We start from the raw sequence: 23856 nt of genomic DNA, 5'->3' as shown, positions 1-23856 counted from the left end.
AGAATTACATACCTGGACAAACTTGTGGGATTCCCCTTATAACTAGACCTTTGTAGTCACGTCTATGTAGGCTGTTTTGGTGGTATCCTAGTAGTTTTATCTACATATCGGCACCACACTACCTGTTTTATGGTATAAGGACTAGTTATTTGGCCAAAGAAAATGGTCACATAGTCAGAAATGTAGATTGAGGTGGGGGAATATCATTTATTCATTTACATTTTGAAAAATTATATGCTGCCACTCCAGGGACTTGCTTGAGACAGCACAGTCTATCTACTACTCTATTACTCGCTTAAGGCACAATAACTCATGTTTGAACATCTGAGCATTTGAAGATTTTCCTGTCAACAGTGTCACAGTTTGGGATGCCAGCCTTCAGATGGGACCTGGGGATCCCCCGGAATTACAGTTCATCTCCAGGCTACAGAGATCAGTTCCCCTGGAGAAAATAGGGTGCTTTGGAGGGTGGCATCTGTGGCACTGTACTCCACGGAAGTCCCTGTCCTCCTCAGGCTCCATCCCCAAATCTCCAGAATTTTTCCAACCTGGATCTGGCAACCCTATCCCCTCCTCCGGCCCAATCCCCCCATTCTCCACTGGTGGCCAGAGGAGACCTGAAGATCCTAGTCACAGTTCAATATTGTTACAAACTCTCTTCTATTATGCTTAGTAAAATGACATGCCCCAATTTCAGGCCCATGGCTGCTTTACACCTGATACATACAAGATGTTTAAAAGATACAGCTAAAAATGTTAAATGTAAAAATGACAAATTCATATTTGGAAGCAAATGTCTCAAACAGATGAATAAGAGGCAGTTCTCTGTTGAGTTTATAGTAAATGCAGGCTTGCTGCCACAGGGTGTGAGAAATAGCTCACAACTTCCTAATTAATAGTGGACATATAATAGGTGCTTTCTCAGTGGCCACTGACATCCTGTCAGATCTGTCTTCATTTCAGAAATCCATTGTAGATGGTATCTGAAGCCACTGTCCATTGATAGAGTAGAATAGGCATACAAGGCCAAACATTTTGGGTTAGAGCTTGCTGGGAAGGCTTTTTGTCAGGCTTTTTAGGATCTTGGAGTGCTGTATTGAAGGGCAGATTAGCTGCTGACTTCACCAGGAAATCTTCCAGTGGACCTGTGTTCTTGAGGCCTGGTGGAGGGGGAAGCCTTGTTTCATGAGTCTGTCCCTCAAATGACTGTATTGGAAGGTTTGTGAATGTGTGGTTTGCTAAGCAAGAGTTTACTGATGTCAGTTTTCTTGATAATTATCTAGAAAAAGGATCGTAACTAAAATTTCTTTAAATTGGCCTAGAAACTAGTCTTTCTATTTATACCCTTTGTACCCATGATTTTCCTATTACCTTCAAGAATAACAGTGAAATCCTAAACAGGGTTATACCCTTTACTTTATATACTTTGAAGTCAAGGGGTTAAACAGGGTGTAAGTCATCCTGGAATGGCAGTGTAATTCACAATTCATTGCATGCTGAATTAACTCCACTAAAAGCATTTTCCACCTAAGATTAATGTCACCTCCCTTTTCACTGCACTGAAAGCCTTCAACCACCCAAGGTTGATGTCACCTCTCCTTGTAATTTAATTGCATGCCATTCCCTCTAGCTATCATATTTTTGTGATTCCATGCATACTTGTAATTTTTAGCTAGCAATGTTTCCAATGCTGGCACAAATGGCATTTATTCTGGCACAGGGTCATGCCACTTCCTAAGTGATTTTGCCCCCCTCCCCAGGATTGCACTGTATGGACACCCAGGTTTGAATCTCTAGAACCTGACTGGCTGACATTCAACCAGTAACACAGTCTCAGCCATAACCTACTACACAGATCTTGATTGTTATGAGATTTCTATCCTTCCTCTTTCATGCTCAGGGGGGTTTCCATCCTTCATAAACACAGTGTAAAAATGTAGATACAATTAAAAATACAATAAATACTATAAGTTTAAAATGTAGGATTAGTGTTCAATTTTGCATCAATCTAAGTAGATGGCTTCAACTTCACATGGCCAAAATGTTAGGAGCAAAAACTACCAGATCACATCCACACTGTTCAGAAAACCCACAAAAGCTGGAGCAAAGATTAATATTTATTTATTTTATTTATTAAAACATCTATGTCCAATCTTCTTGGTTCAAGACAGCTAATATATAGGTTCAAAATAGCTAATATAGTATGAATAGTAATGCTATTTTTTTTAAAACTATGGGAATGAATAATCCAATATGTTTAACAAGTCTGTGGTATTTTGCTTCGATGTATTAGGATTAATAGTAGCTGCTACTTTATCCGTGTTTTCTTTTTCTATTCAGGCTGAAACTTTTCCCTGCTACTTACTTTCTGTGAAGGTCCTCCAAGCTCAAAACATACCCTCAAAAGACTTATGTGAGTGGATGCAGTTTTCATGTAATATTTTCCCTGGAAGAATTATTCAGAAACCCTTTTAACGAGACCATGTACAGTCCTACAATTCTGATTTGCATTCCCTTTACCAACTTCCTTTCCTGAAAACCCTGAGAAGTGATAAATGGAAGGTTAAGGACCTTTTCATTATCTCAGCTGGAGAAAAATCTCAGAAGGAATATGCATATAGTGCTATCTCAAGCAGAGTTACATTCTTCTTAGTCTGTTGAGGCCAGTAGGCTTATAAGGGTATATCTCTGCTTAGGAGGACAGTGTTAGACTTCATTTAAATATGATGATGCCAGCTAATGCAAAAGCACTATCCTTGCTGTGTTGCTGCTTTGCATGGATAGTGGTTTATTACAAAAGTGTTGTCAGCCCCCATGTGGAACCTGGAGATCCCCTGGAATAACAATTGATCTTCCAATAACAGAGATTCATCCTCCTGAAGAAGACTACCGGGGGGGGGGGCACAGGGGGGGGGGGTGGGAAAGGGGCTGAAGGGACAAAATTTTCAGGTCCCAAGTCAGCTGAAGCCAGTCTCATGCTGTAGTTACAGAAAGCATTTTAATAAAAACTAATTCAGTTCTTCACTGCAACCACTTGAGGCTCAGGGAAGACAGATGGCAATAAAGAGGGATTTTTTTAATTCTGGGGGCTCAGCCTTTTAATGTTTACAAGGAGGTTGAGGGAAACTTTTGCTTCTCAGATCTTGCTAAACCATCATCAGCTGAGCCAGCACTGGAACAAGGAAAAATAAGTCAACACAAGCTACTGTCATTACCAGAATGCAGTCTCCTAACAAGGCTATTATCTCCAGCCGTCTATGGTTCTACTCAGCTCCATAGTTTTGTCTGTACGGCTGATTCCTGCAAAGGGGCAGCCCTATTAGTGTGTGGTAGCAAAACATTTTTTTTACATTATCTTTTCCTTAATTTCTCTAACTCTTTTCCACAGTTTTCTCCTCTTTTATTTTGGCCTGTTCCTTTCATGATCTGTCATTCTTGTAACCCTAATCCTAATTCCCCCACTTATTTTTCAGTCTGGGTCTCAACTCCTTCTCATTTATCATAGTTGGTAACATAGAACATACTTAATCGTAGTACAGCGAAAACTCTTGTTAATATTGTGAAAAGGCGGGTGGGGGGGAGCTAATATTTTGCCGTAGTGTATATAGTAGTAAAAAGATGTTTCTCCCCCCTTTACATGCATGATAATAGAATGTTGATCTGCCTTAGTGGTAATAATGAGAAAAGAAATTTGAACTTGGCTTCCATTGCTGGGGTGGGGGTGGGGGTGGGGGTCTTCTGGGGGTCTTCTGCATGTTGAGACCTGGAAAAGCTGGTTATCATTGAAAACTGTACATTGCATATTGATATATTTCTCATTTCTTTTTTTTCCTTTTTAGTAAGTGCTTCTGACTGTTACGTGAGCCTTTGGCTACCATCTTCTTCAAATATACAAACCTTGACCAAAACTATCCTAAATACTAGAAACCCTGTTTGGAATGAAAGCTTCAATTTCTTGATCCAACCTGCGGTCAAAGTATGCTACTTTCAAAAATCTCTTTCTTCTTTAGGTTGATGATGTTCCTACACTGAAGAATTCTAATGAGCTTTTCTTCTTAGTCTTGGTTTTTGGAAACAGGGAATGGCTTCCGTATTTGTAATATGGGGTAGAAGGGAAAATAGAAACACTGGCATCTGGGGTTGCCTGAGGCTTCATACACAGATTTGTAAAATCAGAATTAACAAAATAAGAGAGGGGCATTTTGAAGATTTATTTTTAAGCATAAGGAGAATCCATTAGGTATTTTGAGAGCACTATGTTCTATAATAGCAGCCTGTTTCTTAAAATAAAATCCTACCTGCCAAGTCTGTTAACAGACAGCATTGGCAGATGGGTGGAAGACTTGACCTCTGAGTTAAAAAGTAGAAGTGAGGACTGCCTAAGGCAGTGCCATCACTTCTGGGAGGCAGCACAAGTCTTGTATAGTAACCCTTAGCATTTACATAGGATATTTGAAGTGTCTGAAATGCTTCATGTGCATGATCTCAGGAATCTTTACCATGGCCTGTAAAATATACCTTTTTCATAAATATTGTAGGGAGAGGGGCTGAGAAAATGCTAACTTATGTAAAGTCACCATGAATTTGAAGCAGAGGTGGTATTCAGCTGGTTCGCACCAATTTGGGAGAACCGGTTGCTAATCCTATCACTGCGCCCCCTGTGGCCCACTTGAGATGGGGGATGGGCACAGCAGCCTGTGTGCCCGCAGCTTGCCACTAGCTGCTACAGCCCCCGACTCAAAATCCAAAGCCAGAGGCAGGGCCACAGCTTGCTGGCAGCTTATCGCTGGCAGCTGCAGCCCCACCTCCCCCATCAATCAAGATTGACAGAGGAGGTGGCCGGTCAGCAAGCTCAAAATCCATTGGCGGTTGCCCTGCTGTTGGAGGCGGGGCCCGCCAGTGGCTGTGGCCCTACCTCTCCCATCAATATCCATCAGCAGTGGTCAGGGCTACCGCCGATGGAGATTGATGGGAAAGGTAGCTGGGGGCAGCAGCTGGCGGCAAACCACAGCCCTGCCAGCTGCTGCTGCCTGGCTGCCTCCAGTCCATAGAGATTGACTGGGGAGGTCACACCGCCGGCCCAGAGGCACGCAGCCTGCCAGGGTGGCTTGCCCTGCTGTCTCTCTAGCAGGCCTCCTGGCCGTCCTCTGAAGGCCACACTGCAGCTAGCCACCCAAAGTCAGGTAACTGGGCGGCGGGGAGGGGTGTGTGGCAGGGGGTGCATGTGTGTGTGTGGGAGGGCGAACTGGTGGTTGATCCAGTTGGATCCCACCACTGGTTTGAAGCTGATGAAGACATGTCAATTCAGAGTTTATATATCTGTTTTAAATAGGTTCAGGACAATAGAGCTGGTTTGGTGACAGCCAGTAGACTTTGTGGAAAACACCTTTGTTTGGGTAATGGAATTCATGTTCTCTCTTATCTTTGTGTTTAGAACATGCTAGAGCTGAAGCTCTATGATGAAGATGTGGTCACCAAAGATGACCTCATTTTCACTGTGGTCTATGATATTGCAAAACTCAGTCCGGGGGACACAGTTTATGAAAACTTCATCTTGAACTGCAAGGTGAGTCATGAGGATTGAAATGACATGGAAGTTGCCTTATTATTAGTTTGTTTCATTTCTTGCCATTTACTGAGTTACTTGCTATAGAGGATATAGGGAAACAGTATCTTATGTGCATCCCTTTCTTGAATTGTCCTTGATTATTTTTCCTTTGGAGATTTTAAAAACAATGAAAAAATTGTAGGAAACTGTGTTTACCACTGGAGGGGCAAAATCTAAAAACAAATGCAGGGTAAATGTTTTGTTTTTAATTTGGACTAACCAAAATGTCACAAAACAGTGGTCACAATCCTTCAGGCTCCTAGAACTCTTCCTTAAGAATGCATTTTAAGTACAAAATGGTTGGGAAGAAAAGAGAAAAAAGTTGCTTGATGTCACCTTAACTGATTTTCCTTTGATCTAGCACTTTCCTTTGATCTAGCGCTTTTGTATATGAGTGCTGAACCCCAATTTTATGGACTGGTCAAAAACAGCGCATTTCTGGATGGGCCAAAAACGCCGTGCTTCTCCCCCCCCCCCAAACCGGCGGGAAAATGCTGCTTTCAAAACTCGCTCAATGAGTGAGTTTTTTTAACAGGATCATTTTCCTGCTGGCGTGGTGCAAACAGCGCTGGTTTGGAGGTGCCGCTTTTAGGCACCTCTGTTTGTCTTTTGAAGTTCCCTTCCCTGCGTAGCTCAAACAGGGAGGAAGGGACACTCCTCCAGCCCTCCAACCCCTGGGCGTTGCCATGGTGACGTGGGGTGAGTCCTTTCTTCTCTGCGGAGCTATGCAGGAAAGGGAAGGGAAGTTTAAAAGACAAATGGAGGCGTCTCTGTGTGAAGGTGCTTCCACGGGCTGTGGCCACTCCAGGGCCACTTGCATGGAAACGTGCAAACAGCCCTGGGGCTCCACTGGCATACAGTATGCTGGTGTGCAGCCACTTCAGTGGCCCGTGCAGAACGGGCCTCAGAGAGATAAAAGTTGGAGACTTTTGGGCACTGCCAATATGCCAGGAATTTTTTTTCTTTCTCTTCCAAATTTAGTGCTTAACATCTAGCTGTTTGTGGCATATAATTTATAATCAATGTGGGTATAATGAGTTTTCTTTTGTTAAAATCACATATCTTTCCCATTCCCACTTCAGCAAGGGGATAGATGGCTTTCTTCAACTTCGTCTTCACAATGCTTTGAACTGAGATTGAGAGAGAAGTTTTGGTAACTTATTGTGCGGGCCTGAGCCCCTCGGGGATGGGCGGGGTAAAAACAAACAAACAAACAAACAAACAAACAAACAATCAATCAATCAATCAATCAATCAATCAATCAATCAATCAATCAACGAGCTTTGATTGCTCTTACCCTGAAATCTTGTTTATCTCTAAGGTGTTACTGAACTTGAATCTGGCCAAAAGTCAACTTACTGAGCATGATTGCAGAATAGGGATTTGAACCAACATCTCTTCAGTTCCAGCCTAACAATTCATACCAGTTCTCAAGCCTGCCAGAGATAATTTTTAATTGCTTTCAGGTAATAATTTATCAAACTGTCTGCTCTGAAGTTCTTTTTCTTCAGTGAATAGTCCAATGTCTAGTTTAATGGTTCAGTTAGCCCTCTTAAATATTTTCAACTTTTTAAGAGGGGTGTGTGTGTAATGAACCACCTGCTTGATCATTGAACAGGAACTCAAATGCAATAGTGCTTCTTTTATAAATTATCCATGTGCTGGACATCTGTAATCATTTCTGTAATGTAAATTATGTATTTACTACATTATTTAAGAAGTTCACTTGCTAGTGTGCTGCAGCTTAAATGGCAGGATATCATGGCACCCTAAAGACCACTTTCTGGATGGGCCAAAGACCCATGGCACCCCTATCATGGCACCCTTAAAGACCCATGGCACCCCTATCATGGCACCCCTAAAGACCACTGATTTTTAAGCATTTTTGGTCAAATTTGCATGTTCACATGGGAATGGAAAGAACTGCAAACCTCCTTTGCTTTCCTATTCCTCCAGCAGTACTTTTTGAGCCCTTCCGGACACACGAGTCGACTCAGGTTTGACTCGTGTCGGCGGAGTCTTACCTTGACTCGAGTCCTCCCGTTCCTCCTAAGACAGCAGCTCTACCTCGTGTCTCCGGAGCCGAAGCTCAGAGGAAGCGACCACCTCCCTGTGCTGGCGCCCGATTATTGCTGTGTCCCCCCGCTTCTGGCGCATGCCCAAAGCTACGCCACGAAGTCTCCCCTTCTGCGCATGGGCTTAAATACTTAGTTGTGATTGGCTACATGGCAGAGTCGGAGTGACGGAGATTCCGCACTCCGCCGGCTTCGCCTCGAGTGCGCAACCTCGAAAGTCCGGGCCAGCTCCACTCAACTCCCCAGTAGAGTCGAGAAATTCAATGGCGAGAGGGAGGTGAGTCGAGTCAGACACGAGTCCGACGCTACGTCTGTGCGGAGGACTCGGGTCGGACTCTAGTCGATCTCAGGTCGAGCACGACAATGCGGAAGCACCCTTTGTATCCCTAGGAAAGTTTATTCCTGAAAGGAGTAACAGCCACATGGGCTGCAGTGAGGGGGTGGAAGGGATGTTTAAATGGTTCCTTCCTTCTTTTTCCATCAGCAGAGCTTATTTTCCCTTCAACCCACTAGCCTATGTGGTTGTTACTCCACCTGGGTCTTGTGATCCCAGGAATCAACTTCCTTGGAGTCAGAAATGGCTGCTGGGGTAGAGGAAAAACAGGAAACTGGTTCTGGTGGGTTTTCTGGGCTGTGTGGCCATGGTCTGGTGGATTTTGTTCCTGTTGGAACAAAATCCACCAGACCACAGACACACAGCCTGGAAAACCCACCAGAACCAGTTGAATCTGGCCATGAAAGCCTTCGTCAATACAAAAAACAGGAAAGACCAGTGACCATCAGTACCTTCTACAGCAGATCTCTGGAGGCAATCCATTATCTGTTTTGACCAGCGTTTTCTGGCTTATCTTATCTTTGACCAGCATTGCTTATCTTTCTGGAGGGGTTTTTTTTGGGGGGGGGAGACACAAAAATTATGCTTATTTTAAATTTAATTATTTATGTCCATTTTATTTTTAATAAAAGGAAGCAACATGTGAAATGCATTTTTATAATCTCGTCTGCATTCTGTTATGCTGTTTGTGGGGGAAACAAAAATTTAAAATGTGAACAGCTGGATCAGCTTTTCAATTTAAGAAATGCTGTTTCTATTGAAAATGAATTATTTTCCCCCACCTTCCAAATTTCCATACTTATGATATTTAACCTAATTTGAATCGGAGTGAAATAATTGCTTTACTATCTAGTCTCACTTCTTTGCTGCGGACAAGTTATGAAGTCAGCAAGTCTTTAGAATAGTCCTGCCTGTTTGACATCCCAGTCTGATTATAGGAGTGAGTGAGGGGTGGCATGCAAGGGAGGGGAGGGCCCCCGACATCTGAACCTGGCCCACCCACCCTAGCGGAGAGGGGGTGGAATGCAAGGGAGGGGAGTGAGTGAGGGGTGGCATGCAAGGGAGGGGAGGGAAAATCTGTTTATGAGGAAAAAAGTGGAAGAAAGCCATTTATCCACAATTTCTTGATGTGAGGAATTGCACATGGATTATAAGTCTTGATACTTAAGCTGTGAATGGCAAAGGAACTTGCACATGCTGTTCCTTAATGTCACATACTACTGAAGTATTTGTTATTATAGCATGAAGTTATTTGTCTGGCAAGTTGATCTGCTGATCAGTTCCTTTGGTGTGGATGTGAATACTCCTCTCTTTTCTCATGTTAGTCATCTGAGGGGTGTGTGGGTAGCTTGGAGTAGTGACCCAGTAGTATTCCACAATGCAAATTATGTTGTGATGACTGAAAAATTAAGTGCCTGTCGACACTGACAGGAAATCACAGAGAGAATAGTAAAACAATGGGATGACACTGCTGTAAAATAAGAACTTGATTGCCAAGTGGACTAACAACCATGATGGATGTGTGACCATAATCACACACCACAGATGCAGGCAAAATGTGCAAGCAGAAACCAAGTCTTTAAAAAACCCACAGAGGCATGGTAACCCTCAAAATTTCAGCAAGGAAGGTGCACTGACGTGTCACCTGAATGATGTTGATATCACCTCAGAAACAAGTCATTTGCCTAAGTTACGTACACCAAGATATAGGGGGAGGCTTACAAGTGGTTTCATTGTCCTTACTTTCATAGCCTTTACTTCCAAATACATAGGGGAAATAAAGAAGTCAAGTAGAGAAACATGGGCCGTTCCCGCACAGCCTGTTTATGGCGCTCTGGGAACGGTAAAAACACCGTTCCCAGGGAGCCATTCGCGATAGTGGCGCCGCCTCCCTCTGGTGGCTGCGCATCAAGTCGCCTCTGAAAAAACAACCCCTTTAAAGGGTCAGAAAGTTTTCCCCGAACAGCGTGCAGCCCTCGCCGGATGGTGCTTAACAGCACCGCTGAACACGCTAGCTTATAATAAGTTCGGTGTTATCGCCGTCGTTGCTTACGCTGTCCTCCGCCACCCCTGAAGGTCGGAGGGCAGCGTGGGTGGGCTTCGAATGCGCCGTGCGTCAATTGACGGGCGCGTGAGTCGGATCGGGGAAGAGGCGTCTACGCGACGCTTCGCCGTCAGCCAGAGGCCGTCCGCATGCTTGCATGCGAACGGCCTCCGCCTCCATGCCGGCAGAATTCTTGCCGGCGTGGAGGCGCCTGGGGGGCCGTGCAGAAACGGCCATAGAGTTTGAGCAGGAGTGAAAGACATTCGCTAAAGAGAATTCAAAATGCCCCTTTCTTGCTCTTAAACATCAGTGACAATTTTTATTATGTAAGTCCTAGCCAGTCAAGGATCAGTATTCCAGTGCGCTGAATAGTCATGCAAAGAAACATAGAAAAGACACAGAGACTGTCGTACCAGGAAAACACCTACAATGTCCTTTTGCACCAGTAGCAGGAGGATATTATTATTATTATTATTATTATTATTATTATTATTATTATTATTATTATTATTATTATTATTATTATTATTATTATTATAGTTTATATACCGCCCTCTACCAGAGGGCTATATTACTGTAGCCCATTGCATTATGTGTCAGAGCAATTGTGCCATGCAGCCACTAGGTGTCACATCACACCTAGTTTAGCAGAGTTCTAAAACATATAAGAGTGCTAAATGCTGTATAAGAGCAGAGAGAAAGGGATTAGGACCAAGAATGACCCATTTGCACATATCTTCCAGAGCTTTTGGCAAGCATCCTAAGCAGATCTATTCCCTTTGATTTCAGTGAACATAGCATGATGCAACTATTCACAGCTGACTTATGGTGACCCCAGAGGGTTTTCATGCCATTGCCTGCCTCCGTCGTCCTTGGAGGTTGCCTATCTAAATACTAACCAGGGTGAACAGTACTTAGCCTCTGAGATATGATGAGATCAGGCTAATCTGGGGCTATCCAGGTTAGGGCAGCTACATTATAACTAATTATAAAAGGATTAGACTCACTGGTAGACAAGCAGATAAGGACTTGCACCAGATGGGATGCTGTTACACATCAATGTATTTACTTATTTCAAATAATTACATACTGCACTCTCCAGTACCTGCCTGAAGTGGCTAACTGTATGAAGTTCAAAATTAAAATACAATTTAAAATCATACATATACAACCACTAACTCAATGCACTATGCAAATTAAACTGCAATCACCAATCATCAGCATTTAAAAATAGCAGATGGTAAAATAAGTAGAGTAAAATTGGCAAGGAAGCAAATTGTAAAAAAGAACAGCAAAATTATGCTGGGGTGGAGAAAATGGATAGCAGAATTCAGGGGAATCCAGTGGATGGGCAATAGGGTCGATGGGTTCTGGACAGACAAAAACCATTTTTGGGGAACGGGTGGAATTGTGGGATCTACTGTCAATGGAAGTAGTTATGGTATGAGCATACTTGGGGGTTAGGTGGATTCAAGTGGGAGAAATCCATCAATGGCTAATAGTCATGGTGAGTAAAGGGGGCTTCCATACACAGAGGCAGCAAGACTCTGAAACCCAGTGCTAGGAGGCAGTATCATGGAGAAGCCTCAGCTGCTATCCCATTATTTGGCTTTTTTGCGCCACGGTTTGGCTACTGTGAAACATTGAATGTTGAGGTGCTGTGTGGTTTCCAGGCTGTATGGATGTGTTCTAGCAGCATTCTCTCCTGTGGCTGGCATCTTCAGAGGATCTGATAGTAGGAATGGAAAGCAAGTGGAGTATATATACTGTGAGGTCAAAAGGTGAGGCCCTCTGAATAACCTGGTATGTGAGTCACAAAGAAGTCTGTAGCCTGGGAGTAACAATGAAGATAGCAAGGGCAATAGGTGAATGCATCTGAATATAAGTATCCTGGTCTTTGTTTCCTTTGATTGCTATTGTCTATAGTTGTCCTGTGTTTGTGTGGCGCTAATTAGTCACTGTCTTGATTCTAGAGTTTTTCAACACTGGCAGCCAAATTCTGTTCATTTTCATGGTTTCTTCCTTCCTGTTGAAGTTGTCCATGTGCTTGTGAATTTCAGTGGCTTCTCTGTGTAGTCTGACGTAGTGGTTGTCCGAGTGGTCCAGAATTTCTGTGTTCTCAAATAATATTCTGTGTCCAGGATGGTTTATCAAGTGTTCTGCTATTGCAGATTTTTCTGGTTTTTTTCTGGAAATAGCAGAACACTTGATAAACCAACCTGGACACAGAATATTATTTGAGAACACAGACTGAGAGTTGTCCAGAGATATTGAACACTGACTGTTGGGAGAGTGGACTTCTTATAGGGAAAAACGGACCCTCAGGATTATGTGAAGTGATCCTTAATCTCCCTAGACAAAGAGATTTCCTGCCTTTCTGAGGAAAGACAAGAGACAGACATCAATCTTAATGGTTGGGTTGTTGATCTAATGAGTTGAGACATCAGCCTGATGTTCCAGGCTCTGTAGTATCTCCAAGGGGGAAGTTAGCTGATGAAATCACAGCTGTGAAACAATGACAGTGTAAATGAAGTGGTCATTAAAGGTATTAGTCAGAGGAAGAAACATTAATTAGTACAATATTGGGCAGGTAAGCACATTAACCCGTCCATTGTCTTCACGGAGGTATATGGTCTAGGGCTCAAGAGGGGAACACTCTCCAGGATGAGGTCTTTATGCTCATTTAATCCTGTCCAGAAGGGTTTGAGAGAAGCATTATGCAAGCTGATTTGGAGGGAGCCAAATCCAGACATAGTTTTTTCTCCTCAGGGTGCACTGAGCCAATGCAAGGAATGGGCTCCCCATTTTGGCTAGGCACCCAAGGGTTGGCTGAGATGGGTAGAGATGCCACTGTCTTCTAAACAGTGTCCCTTTGATCCACCATAGGTTGATCTAGCAACAGTGGGGTTTAAGTGGCCTAATTTAATTGTTATTCTTCCCCTGCCAGGATCAAGCCAGTCTAGAAGTAGAATTCAAAATGGGAAGCATGTGAGTATATTGCTGTGATTTTGTATTGAGGCTACCCTCAAGCAAGAAGCGATTAATGATAAAATAAAGAAGTAATTAATCAACATCATTGTGCTTCATTCCTTCTAATCATATGTTCTGTCTCTGTTTATTGTGAATATTCTGTTATCTGGTATCTGTCTGCAGAACCTATTTTGCCTTTATTTTGTCTGAGGGAGATGCCTTGTAACATGTTGTAAGTTGCCAGGTCTTTCAGGTTCCAGGTCTTCCAGGTTATCTGGAACTTAACTTTCAATAAGGGCAAAGGCTATATCTTTTCTGTAGTGCAAATGTACATAAATATATATGCATGGATATGAAGGCACAATATAGTACACAGCCTGAGTTTTCATATATGACAGCTTCTGAGGTTTAGCTGAATGATTGATAACATCATAAGATAGATTCTAACCATGTTTTAGAGGGAGAATTTTTGCAGATTTTGCCTAAGTTACATACACCAAGATATAGGGGGAGGCTGTTGTAATTATCTCCACATTTTATCTAAGATCCATCAATCCGGGGACTCGTGGTTTACACATTTCTTCCCGGTATTGTTTGGATTTGGGTTTATTGAACCCAAAAATGTTTAGAAAAGTTAAAAATGCCAAATACCCCTACCCAAGTACCCTCCAAATTGGGCTTTCCCTCCAAATCTCTGAAAATTTTCAGCTACATTAATGTCTATGGGGATTTGGGAGTGGGGGTGGGGGCTCTGGAGGAAGGCAAAGCCACAAGCCAATCTAACTTGCAGGAGCCCAGCAAAACTCAGGCTATTTCTGCCTGGGCCAAAAAAAACGGTAAAAGGACGGTAAAAACAGCGTTATAGGCAGGGAGTTCGCATGGCCATTGCTGCAGAAACTACACTGCAGCAATGCGGCAACGATCCAGTGGGCCCACAATGGTTTATTCAAAAGTTGCTAACCGAGTGTGTCTTTTCAACAACAGTGTTCCGCAGTCGGCGTTGTGTGAAGTGCCCATCAGAAATTGGTGCCACAGAGGCCGCCCCCCACAATGGTGGCCCAAACTGGCCAATCCTGGCGCCAAACGCCTATGACATCTACTCTGGGGGGAAAAGAGCGCCCTTTGCAAAGTGCAGCCATGTGAAGAGCCAGGGTTCAGCCAATGCGCTACCTGTCTACGGAGCACCTGCCCATGCGAACGCTCCGTTGCTGCAGCATTGCCAATAATACCAACAGCACAACGGTGTTTTTGGCTGTGCAGAAACAGCCTCAGACTTACTCTGGCAGCACAAGCCTAACAGACAGAACCCATGTCCAACCACAGATTGCCAGGTAGCTGCTTTGGGAGGAATTTTTGTCAATCCAGATGAAGCTAAAAGGCAATCCAGCCAGCAGATGCCCAGCAAAATCTTGTTATGTTGGCAATAAAAAAACCTTCATTTTCCCAAGTAAGAAAGTCCTCAGAACGGGAGAGTGAGTGGGTTCTGTGCACTGAACTCTCTCAGACCTCTTTCTGGAATGGGGTTTGCTGGACCCAGATATCCTTTTTATGGTAGTTGGTCATGCACAGAAAAATTTGAAAGAAATCCAGGCAAAAAATCTTCTGTGATTGACCAAAGAGCAATGTTGTCTCCAACCTGAAATCCTATTGGCTACTCTAACTTTCTGCTCCCACTTCCATCCCCCTATAGGTTGTTGCAGTCCATATTAAGACTACAGCAGCCTTTTAGAAACACAATGCACAATGCTTTGCAGATATTGACCAAATAGGAAAGCTCCAGCAAGCTCATCTATTTCTCTCTTCAATCTGGTTCCCCCCTGCCCCCTGTTGCTCTAGAATCCAGCGAAAGGGCAGGAAAAGGGCAACAGGAGATTGCTCCCTCCAGAGCAATCCAGCAAAAGGGGGTGGGTGTAGGTGAACCCACCTGGAAGCCCAGCAGAGCACTAGCCAAGGTCAGTTGAAAGAGGAGGGGGTGAGGATTAAAATTTGAAGAGCAATTCCCAGACTTATGAATAGGCTTTAAATTTTTTTAATCCCCCAGTGCTTTTGGATAGGCGTTAGAAAGCAGAAAAGCTGGAAAAAAAGCAGATTTTGGGGGGGTAGGTGAGTGGTTGGAGGTTGGTTTTTTGGCTTCATCTACACAACTAGGTTCCCCCCCAGTGTAGCGTATCTTAATGGACACAGGAGGCTCCACAGAAAGGCTCTGTCTTGCTGGTGAAAGTGCTTCTCTGCTTGCTCTAGATAGGATGATCCACCTACTAGACAATTTGCTTTTTCAAGTATATTGTAGCCTAGCCATTTTTCATTTAGTGGAGGGCAGGCTATTGCAGCTGGGTAAATTCAAGAAATGGAGTAGAAACTTCAGCATGAGTCGAAAGGAGCAGCTTCAAATTGTGATCCGAAGTTCCTTTGGTCTGCCTTTGCATTGGCAGGTGCCGAACTGCTTTCTAGACAGCTGTTTTAGTCCACTGCTGCAAGTGCTGTTTGAAATGTGGATAGATTTGGTTTCTTCATTCACTTTACAGGAGTTGGGAGGTTGGGAGTTGGGAGGAGTTGGGAGTTGGGAGGAGCTCTATCTAGCCCTTTGAATGAATCCTAGATTTGAGCAAAGGTGTCTTTGCATCCCTATTGGTAGGTATGCAAATCCTGCCTCACATGAAGCCTGATTCAACCCACCTGCCAAACAGTTATAACTCTCTTCTCTTCCCTATATTTTTGCAGCTCTAGGCAGGCAACAAAATCAGAAGAGCTATTATTATTATTATTATTATTATTATTATTATTATTATTATTATTATTATTATTATTATTATTATTATTATTATTATTATTATTATTATTATTATTATTATTATTATTATTATTATTATTATTATTATTATTATTATTATTATTATTATTATTATTATTATTATTATTATTATTAGGTTTATAGACCACCCTCCCAAAAAGGGCTCAGGGCGGTGGGCCAGAGTTTGGTGGGCTAGAGTCATCATAGAGGAGCAGCAGTGGCGTAGTGGCTAAGTGCAGTGGTTAAGAGCAGGTGCACTCTGATCTGGAGGAACCGGGTTTGATTCCCAGCTCTGCCGCTTGAGTTGTGGAGGCTTATCTGAAGAATTCAGATTAGCCTGTACACTCCCACACATGCCAGCTGGGTGACCTTGGGCTAGTCACAGCTTCTCGGAGCTCTCTCAGCTCCACCCACCTCACAGGGTGTTTATTGTGAGGGGGGAAGGGCAAGGAGATTGTAAGCCCTTTTGAGTCTCCTACAGGAGAGAAAGGGGGGATATAAATTCTTCTTCTTCTTCTTCTTCTTCATCATCATCATATGTGTCAGGTCACTGATGTTCAGCTTAATGGGACACAAATTTTGCAAGCCCTGTCCAGTAGCATATTAAACCCTGAATGCTAATTCTTTTTTATATCTGAAGGATTAATCTTTTCAAAAATAATACTGGCTGAATGTATAGGCTCTAGGGTGTTTTTTTTAAATAATTAAGAGTGTGTTTTATTCCTGAATGGTTTTGTGCTTTTTTCCAGATCTGGGGATGTTGAGAGACTAATTTCTAATAACATCTTAGTAGTAAGTCACATTGTCTTTCTATATTCAGCATATTTTCAATCTAAGCAAAATAATCACAGAACAGAATACGGAAGAGATCTAAGACTTTCCTTTCAAACAAATGTATAAATGTTTTCCCCCTCAGTAATTAACAGGATTTCTCTTTGAAAAAGTCAGTAAGATACCCGCAGGCATGTGCTGGGTCACAGGTGCACAGCCTTACCCTTAGTCAGACATACATCGGAGAAACTCAGCTTACAAGGAGCTCATTCACTCAGCTCTGTGAAGGAAGGCGGTGAACAGGAGATGCATCTTTTAGTTTTTGTCCTGTCATCAGCAGAATGGGTGCTGTTCACAGGGGCTTAATGCCCATTGGGCAAAGTGGGCAGTTGCCCAGTGCGCCCCCTTGTGGCGGGCGCCAAAAATACAGGATTTGTGTGTGGGTTTTTTGGTATTTTAGTGGTTTTTCTGTTTTTGGCCTGCAGGGGGCGCAGTTTTTAGGGATGTTTCAGGAGACTCTCCTGATGCTATCACCCAGGTTTGGTGAGGTTTGGTTCAGGGAGTCCAAAGTTATGGACTCCCAAAGGGGGTGCCCCATCCCCTATTGTTTCCAATGGGAGCTAATAGAAGATGGGGGCTACACGTTTGACGGTCCATAATTTTGGGCCCCCTGAACAAAACTTCACCAAACCTGGGTGCTATCATTAGGAGAGTCTCCTAAAGATACTCTGAAAGTTTGGTGCTGCTAGCTTAACAATTGCACCCCCGACAGCAGGCACCCCCAAAGTTCCCCAGATTTTCCTTTTAAATCCCCCCCTTTTGGCATGGATTTAAAGAGAGAATCTGAGGTCCCCAGTTTAAACATTGAAAGTGATGCTGTTTCAGGGTGGGGGAGAATCAACCCCAAAATAGCATCACTTTCAATGTTGTTTAAATTGGGAACACCAGATTCTCCCTTTAAGGTGGATTTAAAAGGAGAATCTGGACTCCCTAGTTTAAACACCATTGAAAAGGATGCTGTTTGGGAGTGGATTCTAGCATCACTTGTTTAAATTAGGGAGCCCAGATTCTCCTTTTAAATCCACCTTAAAGGGAGAATCTGGGGTTCCCAGTTTAAATAACATTGAAAGTGATGCTGTTCCCCCCAATTGGGGGGACTGGATACAACACCATAAAATGTTTTCATAGCAGTAATATAACATTTTAAAAATGGTTTCAAAAAAATACTTCTGCTGTGTGGCATGGCGCATTGCTGTGTTCAGATTTGTGAGTTGGGTCATGTTCTATAATGTGATGGTGACTTTGAAACGACCTGGTGTAAAAAATCATTGCTTAGTCACGGTGGGGGAGGGTGGCTGCCGATGGGGGGGCGCCAAACTCTACTTTGCCTAGATACGCCACTGGGCGTAGCTAAAAGGGGACTGGGGGGCGCGTTGCACCGGGCACGCGCTTGGGGGGGCATTAAACTCAGGTTTTGCCCAGGGCTCCAGTTTGCCTAGTTACGCCACTGACTGTTCACGTGTGGGCCTTTCAACTCTTTTCTTGAGAAAAGTGGTGAACTTCCCATCGCACTTTCCAGTTGAGAAACTGTCGTGTGAGGGAAACCAGGAGCTTCTTTTCTCCATTCACAGAGCTTCCTTGCAGGAACATGTGAATGAGCACTTTTAAATGTGAGATCCTCTTTTGTATATCTGACTATGAATCCAGTCATGCGCCTGTGAACCAGCACATCTCAAGCATATTGGGTAGTTTAGGCCTAAATGGCGTTATGTTGTGGCAACTGTACAGAAGTAGCCTTGGTTGTGCTCTCTCCCTCTCAGCTTCGTCCCCAGTAAATGGGGCTGAATACATTCCATTATACACTGTTGATTTAAACGGTTTCATATCCTGGACGAAATAAGAGAACCAGGAGCAAGTAACATCCAGTTGGGTTGCATGTTTCAAAGGAAGGCATTTTTGGAATTGGACTGGAGTTACAGTAGGGTTAAAATTGGCAAAGGAAATATTGTTGATGACTTGCTCCTTTAAAATAACAATCCTATTAAAAGAAATTTAAAATTTCATTTTGCTTCTTTCATAGGCCCGTGAGATTTCTTGTTTGGAAGTTCAGATGGACAGATGGAGGAATGAGGAGTGTTTGAAACGTTAGTCTGACTTTCTGAAACAGACAGCTAACCCTGTTTACTTCATAAAACATTTTTAATCTAAATTAAAAATCTCCCTGGCCTAAAGGGACATAATATTGCACAACTTCCAAATTTCCATTTTGTTAAATGAGATCCCTGAGCTCTATTCCTGCATGTAGAGACAGACAAAACAACATTAGGAAATTCCTTCAGATAGCCTCAGTTCGAGTTCAGTGTGATGTGGCGGCCAAGAAAACCAATGTGATTCTGGGCTGCATCAATTGGAGTATAGTGTCTAAATCGAGGGATGTAATTGCACGTCTATTCTGCATTGGTTAGACCTCACCTGGAATATTGTGTACAGTTCTGGGCACTGCAATTCAAGAAGGATATTGACAAGCTGCAACGGGTCCAGAGGAAGGCAACCAAAATGGTAAAAGGTCTGGAATTCTTGCCCTACCAGGAGAAACTTAGGGAGCTGGGTATGTTTCGTTTGGTGAAGAGAAGGTTAAGAGGCGACAAGATAGTCTTGTTTAGATATTTGCAAAGATGTCATGTTGATGAGGGAGCAAGCTTGTTTTCTGCTGCTCCAGAGACTAGGACCAAGAGTAATGGGTTCAAGGTGAAGGAAAAGAGATTCTACCTAAACATCAGGAAAAATATCCTGACAGTAAAGTCTGTTCAAAGTGGAATGCACTACCTCAGAGTGTGGTGGTGTCTCCTTCTTTGGAGGTTTTAAAAGAGAGGCTGGTGGCCATCTGTCAGGAGTGCTTCAATTGTGTCTTCCTGCATTGCAGGGGGTTGGACTTGATGGCCTCAGGGTTTCTTCCAACTCTTTGGCGGTTTCCGCACAGGCTGAAAGCCATTCGCACAGGCGCCGCTGCCAAATTGATGCAGCAGCACTCTGTTCCTGCCCAAATGGTGTTTTCAAAACTCGCTCAGGGAGCGAGTTTTTCTGCAAACACCGGCTTCCATCCGCTGCCATGCAAATGGCAGCGAGTGGAAGCCGGTGTTTTCCCCTCCTCGGCCCCAAACGCCTCGTTACCTTCTGCTGGCAGCCGTCGCTCTGCTGTCGCTCTGAGGAGGGAAGGGGACACGCCCCCTGGACTCCAGTGCTTCAGCCATGGGGGCATGTCCTCTGGCCATGTCCCCTTCCCTCCTCAGAGCGACAGCAGAGCAACGGCTTCCAGCAGAAGGTAACGAGGCATTTGGGGCCAGGGAGGGGAATACACGGCTGTGTGGAGCTTGCTCCAACAGCTGCGCATCCCATGGGGCCGTTTGTGCGAACGGCCCCAGAGGCCGATGCAGGCTCTCTCCCTTGGCTGTGCGGAAACTGCCTTTGATTCTATTATTCTTTTGGGGGGGGGGGTCTGTGATTTTGCATAAGCTAAAATAATAGTGACTGGTAGGTAAATTGTAGAAAATATTTAAGAGGAAGTCACAAAATATTTGGGAAAACCTCATTTTTAAATTTTCATGGTTTATACTCGTGTTCAAAGTTTAATTTTGTTTTCATGTATTTTAAAAATAGCAACATACTTAAGAGCTATTTATATAATTTTTATTACTTTGATAGTTCATTACACACTATTCACATTTCAAATTCAGGAACAAAATAAATGTGAGCATATGTATACAAGGTATATGTAACCCCCCAGCAAGCCAGTCTTCTAAGGAGAATATTACCACATTTCTGCTTTCTCTGAGCAAGGTCATAAGGTTGGTCAAATTCTTCTTACCACTTGACAGGATAAAAAGGGCTGAAGCAGATCTCATGCGACCATCAGTAGTATGATAGGTATACCTTATTACTACCCTCTCACAAATAATTTATTTATTTATTTATCCACTCCACACAACACAAGCAAAATATGGCCCCTTCTGCACATGCAGAATAATGCACTTTCAATCGACTTTCAAGGCACTTTGAAGCTGGATTTTACTGTGCGAAATAGCAAAATCCACTTTCAAACCATTGTGAAAGTGGACGGAATGTGCATTATTCTGCATGTGTAGAAGGGGCCTATCTTGAGGCTGAAATATCAAACATTTTCTACTGGATTTCTGCACAGCTAATGTTTGGAAATTTTAAAAACATCTTTTCTCTTCAAGCATTTTATTTCAAAAACGTCTAATAGTGTTTCCCCCGCCCCCAGTTGCTTTCAAAACGTTCTCTGCTTGCTGTGCAGAAAGCAGGAAATGTTTTATTTTTCTCACCCAATTTACCAGCTTCCACTTTTGTTTTCTTTGCAGTGTGTGCTCGCCATTTTCTGCTGCTGCAGAGAGTCTCTGTGCCTGCGTTGTGGGCTGAAGGTTTCCCACAGAGGTTTCCTTTGATAGTAGTGCATCCATGCATGATGAGCCTCTCCCCACACTCCACTAACTGACTGTAGCTTGTCAATTTCATTTTGTTGCACCCGCCATTTTGTGCTGCACGTATCATTTGTTTTTGTTTTTGTTTTGAGGTAGATGTCTTTGTAGCTATAACAATATGATATGAGAATTGCAGCCATTTGGAAGGCTGGTCTACCTCCCATTAAAAAGCAATGGGTAGTCTACCTATTACTTTCAATTATGGGTAGACAAGCCGCTATTGAAAATAATGGGTAGACGTGTCCTCTGCGGAGGACAGGTCTACCCATTGCTTCTTAATGGGACGTAGACTAGCCCTCTGAGCAGCTGTGATTTTCATATCATATTGTCATAGCTACAAAGACAGCTCCCTCAAAACAAAACAAAAAAGAGAAAAACAACAACACATGCATGGAATCACCAGGCAAAACAAGCTTTATTCATGTACCTTTTACAGTGTGATCATGTGTGGATGAGCTGCTAGCACAGGAAACCTCCGCGGGAATCTTCGGCAAATGGAGGCAGGGGCAGAGAATCTCTGCAGCACAAAATAGCAGGTGTAACAAAATGAAACTGACAAGCTTCAGCCAGCTAGTGGAATGTGGGAGGAGGCTGAAAAAGAACTGTTTTGGCTGGGAGTGCTTTATTTCTCCCATGCTGTGTGAAAGAAAAAAGCCAAAAATGGTTCTTTTAAAAACTTTTGCAAGACATTTTAATTCCTTAGTGTGGAATGGACTAAATATTTGTATAATATACAAAACAACTTAAGACAATCATTTAAACCAGGTTAACAATTAAAATAATAAACATGAATAAAAGCAGTAAGGCAGCAGAATCTAAACATACTAAAATAATCACAAAATGACAGCAGCCAGCACAATACATAAAGAACTACAACTGCCTCATATTGAATCAAGGAGAGAGAGCAGACTCAGCAGTTATAGCAGATTTCTACTGCACTGAAGATTCCCTGAGATTGGGACATTTATTCACATTGAATACTTTCTACTAGGACATAAAAATGTTGAGCTTTTGGTGAATGAATCCTTTGAAGGAGCACAGAAGGTAACCCAGGACTCAGAAATCTTCCACTTCCATTGTGTAAAGAACTGGGAACCAATGCTGAAAGTCAACAGAAAGGTAACACAGTGATTTCACCAGTGCCAGTCGTGTCTGATTTAGTTAATATAGTGATGACTCTACAGCCTAGGGTTGAGGTTACAATATGGCCCTTAATGAATTTTAATTATATGAGAATGATCCAGGTTGGAAACTGTACTTTTCCTACATAGGAAGGACCAAACTAGACATGACAATGGCAGCCATATTTGTTTTTTACATCACTGCCCTATTTGTCTACAAAAAAGGGAGTGGGAGAACCTTATATTAAAAAGGGAAAGACATGAGGGAGGGGGGAGCTGTTGATGACTAAAATGCTTCTAACCCATTTCAGAGTAATTGGGGAAATCTGTCCTTGGATACTGCAATTAACTCTCCAGGAATGTCACTGAAATCTCTTCCAGAGGACAAGGAAGCAAAAGTCACCTTCCCTTTAACATTGGTAAGTGGACTAATGTTTACATTTGAATTTCGGGTGTGGTTGATGTAGAGGGCTTGTGTGCAGGGATGTAGGTATAGATTTTTTATGGGGGAGTTCGGGGGTGGGGCCACACCCCACCCACCCCAGGGCATGGCCATGCCTCCCCAAGCCCCGCCCCCAGTTTAGCACTTATAAAAGCAGCTCTCCAAGGCCGGGGACGGCAGACTCCCCTGCCCTGCCCTGCCCTGCCCTCCCCTGCCACCCACCAGCTGGGCTCCCAGCCAGCAGCTGGCAGTTCCTTCTGCCCTCCCCTCTGGGCAGAGGCATAGAGGTAAAATGGAGCCCGGTGCAAAAACTGAGTTTTGTACCCCCCCGGCAACCGCTGTGATGCTGGAATCCACCCCCAAACAGCATCACTTTCAACAGTGTTTATACCAGAGAGCCCAAATTCTTTTAAATCCACCTTAAAGGGAGAATCTGGGGTCCCCAGTTAAACAACATTGAAAGTGATGGTGTTTTGGGGTGGATTATCCCCCACCCTGAAACAGCATCACTTTCAATGTGGCGTAGTGGTTAAGAGCAGGTGCATTCTAATCTGGAGGGACTGGGTTTGATTCCCTGCTCTGCCGCTTGAGCTGTGGAGGCTTATCTGGGGAATTCAGATTAGCCTGTGCACTCCCACACACACCAGCTGGGTGACCTTGAGCTAGTCACAACTTTTCGGAGCTCTCTCAGCCCCACCCACCTCACAGGGTGTTTGTTGTGAGGGTGGAAGGGCAAGGAGATTGTAAAATCCTTTGAGTCTCCTATAGGAGAGAAAGGGAGGATATAAATCCAAACTCTTCTTCTTCTTCTAAACTGAGGACCTCAGATTCTCCCTTCAAATCCATGCCGAAGGGGGTGGATTTAAAAGGAGAATCTGGGGAAATTTCGGGGGTGCCTGCTGTCAGGGGTGCAATTGTTAAACTAGCAGCACCACACTTTTAGGGTATCTTTAGGAGACTCTCCTAATGATACCACCCAGGTTTTGTGAAGTTTGGTTCAGGGGGTCCAAAGTTATGGACCCTCAAAGGTGTAGATCCATCTCCTATTAGCTCCCATTGGAAACAATGGGGGATGGGGGCACCTCGTTTGGAAGTCCATAACTTTGGACCCCCTGGACCAAACTTCACAAAACCTGGGTGGTATCAATAAGAGACTCTCCTGATGATACCTGCCAGGTTTGGTGAAGTTTGGTTCAGGGTG

At 43.5% G+C, this 23856-nt stretch overlaps 1 protein-coding gene across 1 annotated transcript in view; it reads left to right on the top strand.

Annotated features, from left to right (window-relative positions):
* LOC125426352 (cytosolic phospholipase A2 beta-like) overlaps window positions 1-23856 on the top strand; it is a 45019-nt gene that overhangs the window by 202 nt on the left and 20961 nt on the right. The window contains exons 2-9 of the mRNA XM_048484610.1: window positions 2341-2413; window positions 3840-3976; window positions 5435-5566; window positions 13009-13049; window positions 16572-16614; window positions 18674-18737; window positions 22084-22211; window positions 22525-22632. Of these exons, the coding sequence (XP_048340567.1) occupies window positions 2341-2413; window positions 3840-3976; window positions 5435-5566; window positions 13009-13049; window positions 16572-16614; window positions 18674-18737; window positions 22084-22211; window positions 22525-22632 (726 nt within the window). The remainder of the gene's footprint in view (window positions 1-2340; window positions 2414-3839; window positions 3977-5434; window positions 5567-13008; window positions 13050-16571; window positions 16615-18673; window positions 18738-22083; window positions 22212-22524; window positions 22633-23856) is intronic.

This window comes from Sphaerodactylus townsendi, linkage group LG02 (genome assembly GCF_021028975.2).
Source record: "Sphaerodactylus townsendi isolate TG3544 linkage group LG02, MPM_Stown_v2.3, whole genome shotgun sequence".
In the NCBI taxonomy this organism is placed as follows: Eukaryota; Metazoa; Chordata; class Lepidosauria; order Squamata; family Sphaerodactylidae; genus Sphaerodactylus; species Sphaerodactylus townsendi.
Note: the sequence above shows the minus strand (reverse complement) of the source record. Positions and strands in the feature narration are given on the sequence as shown.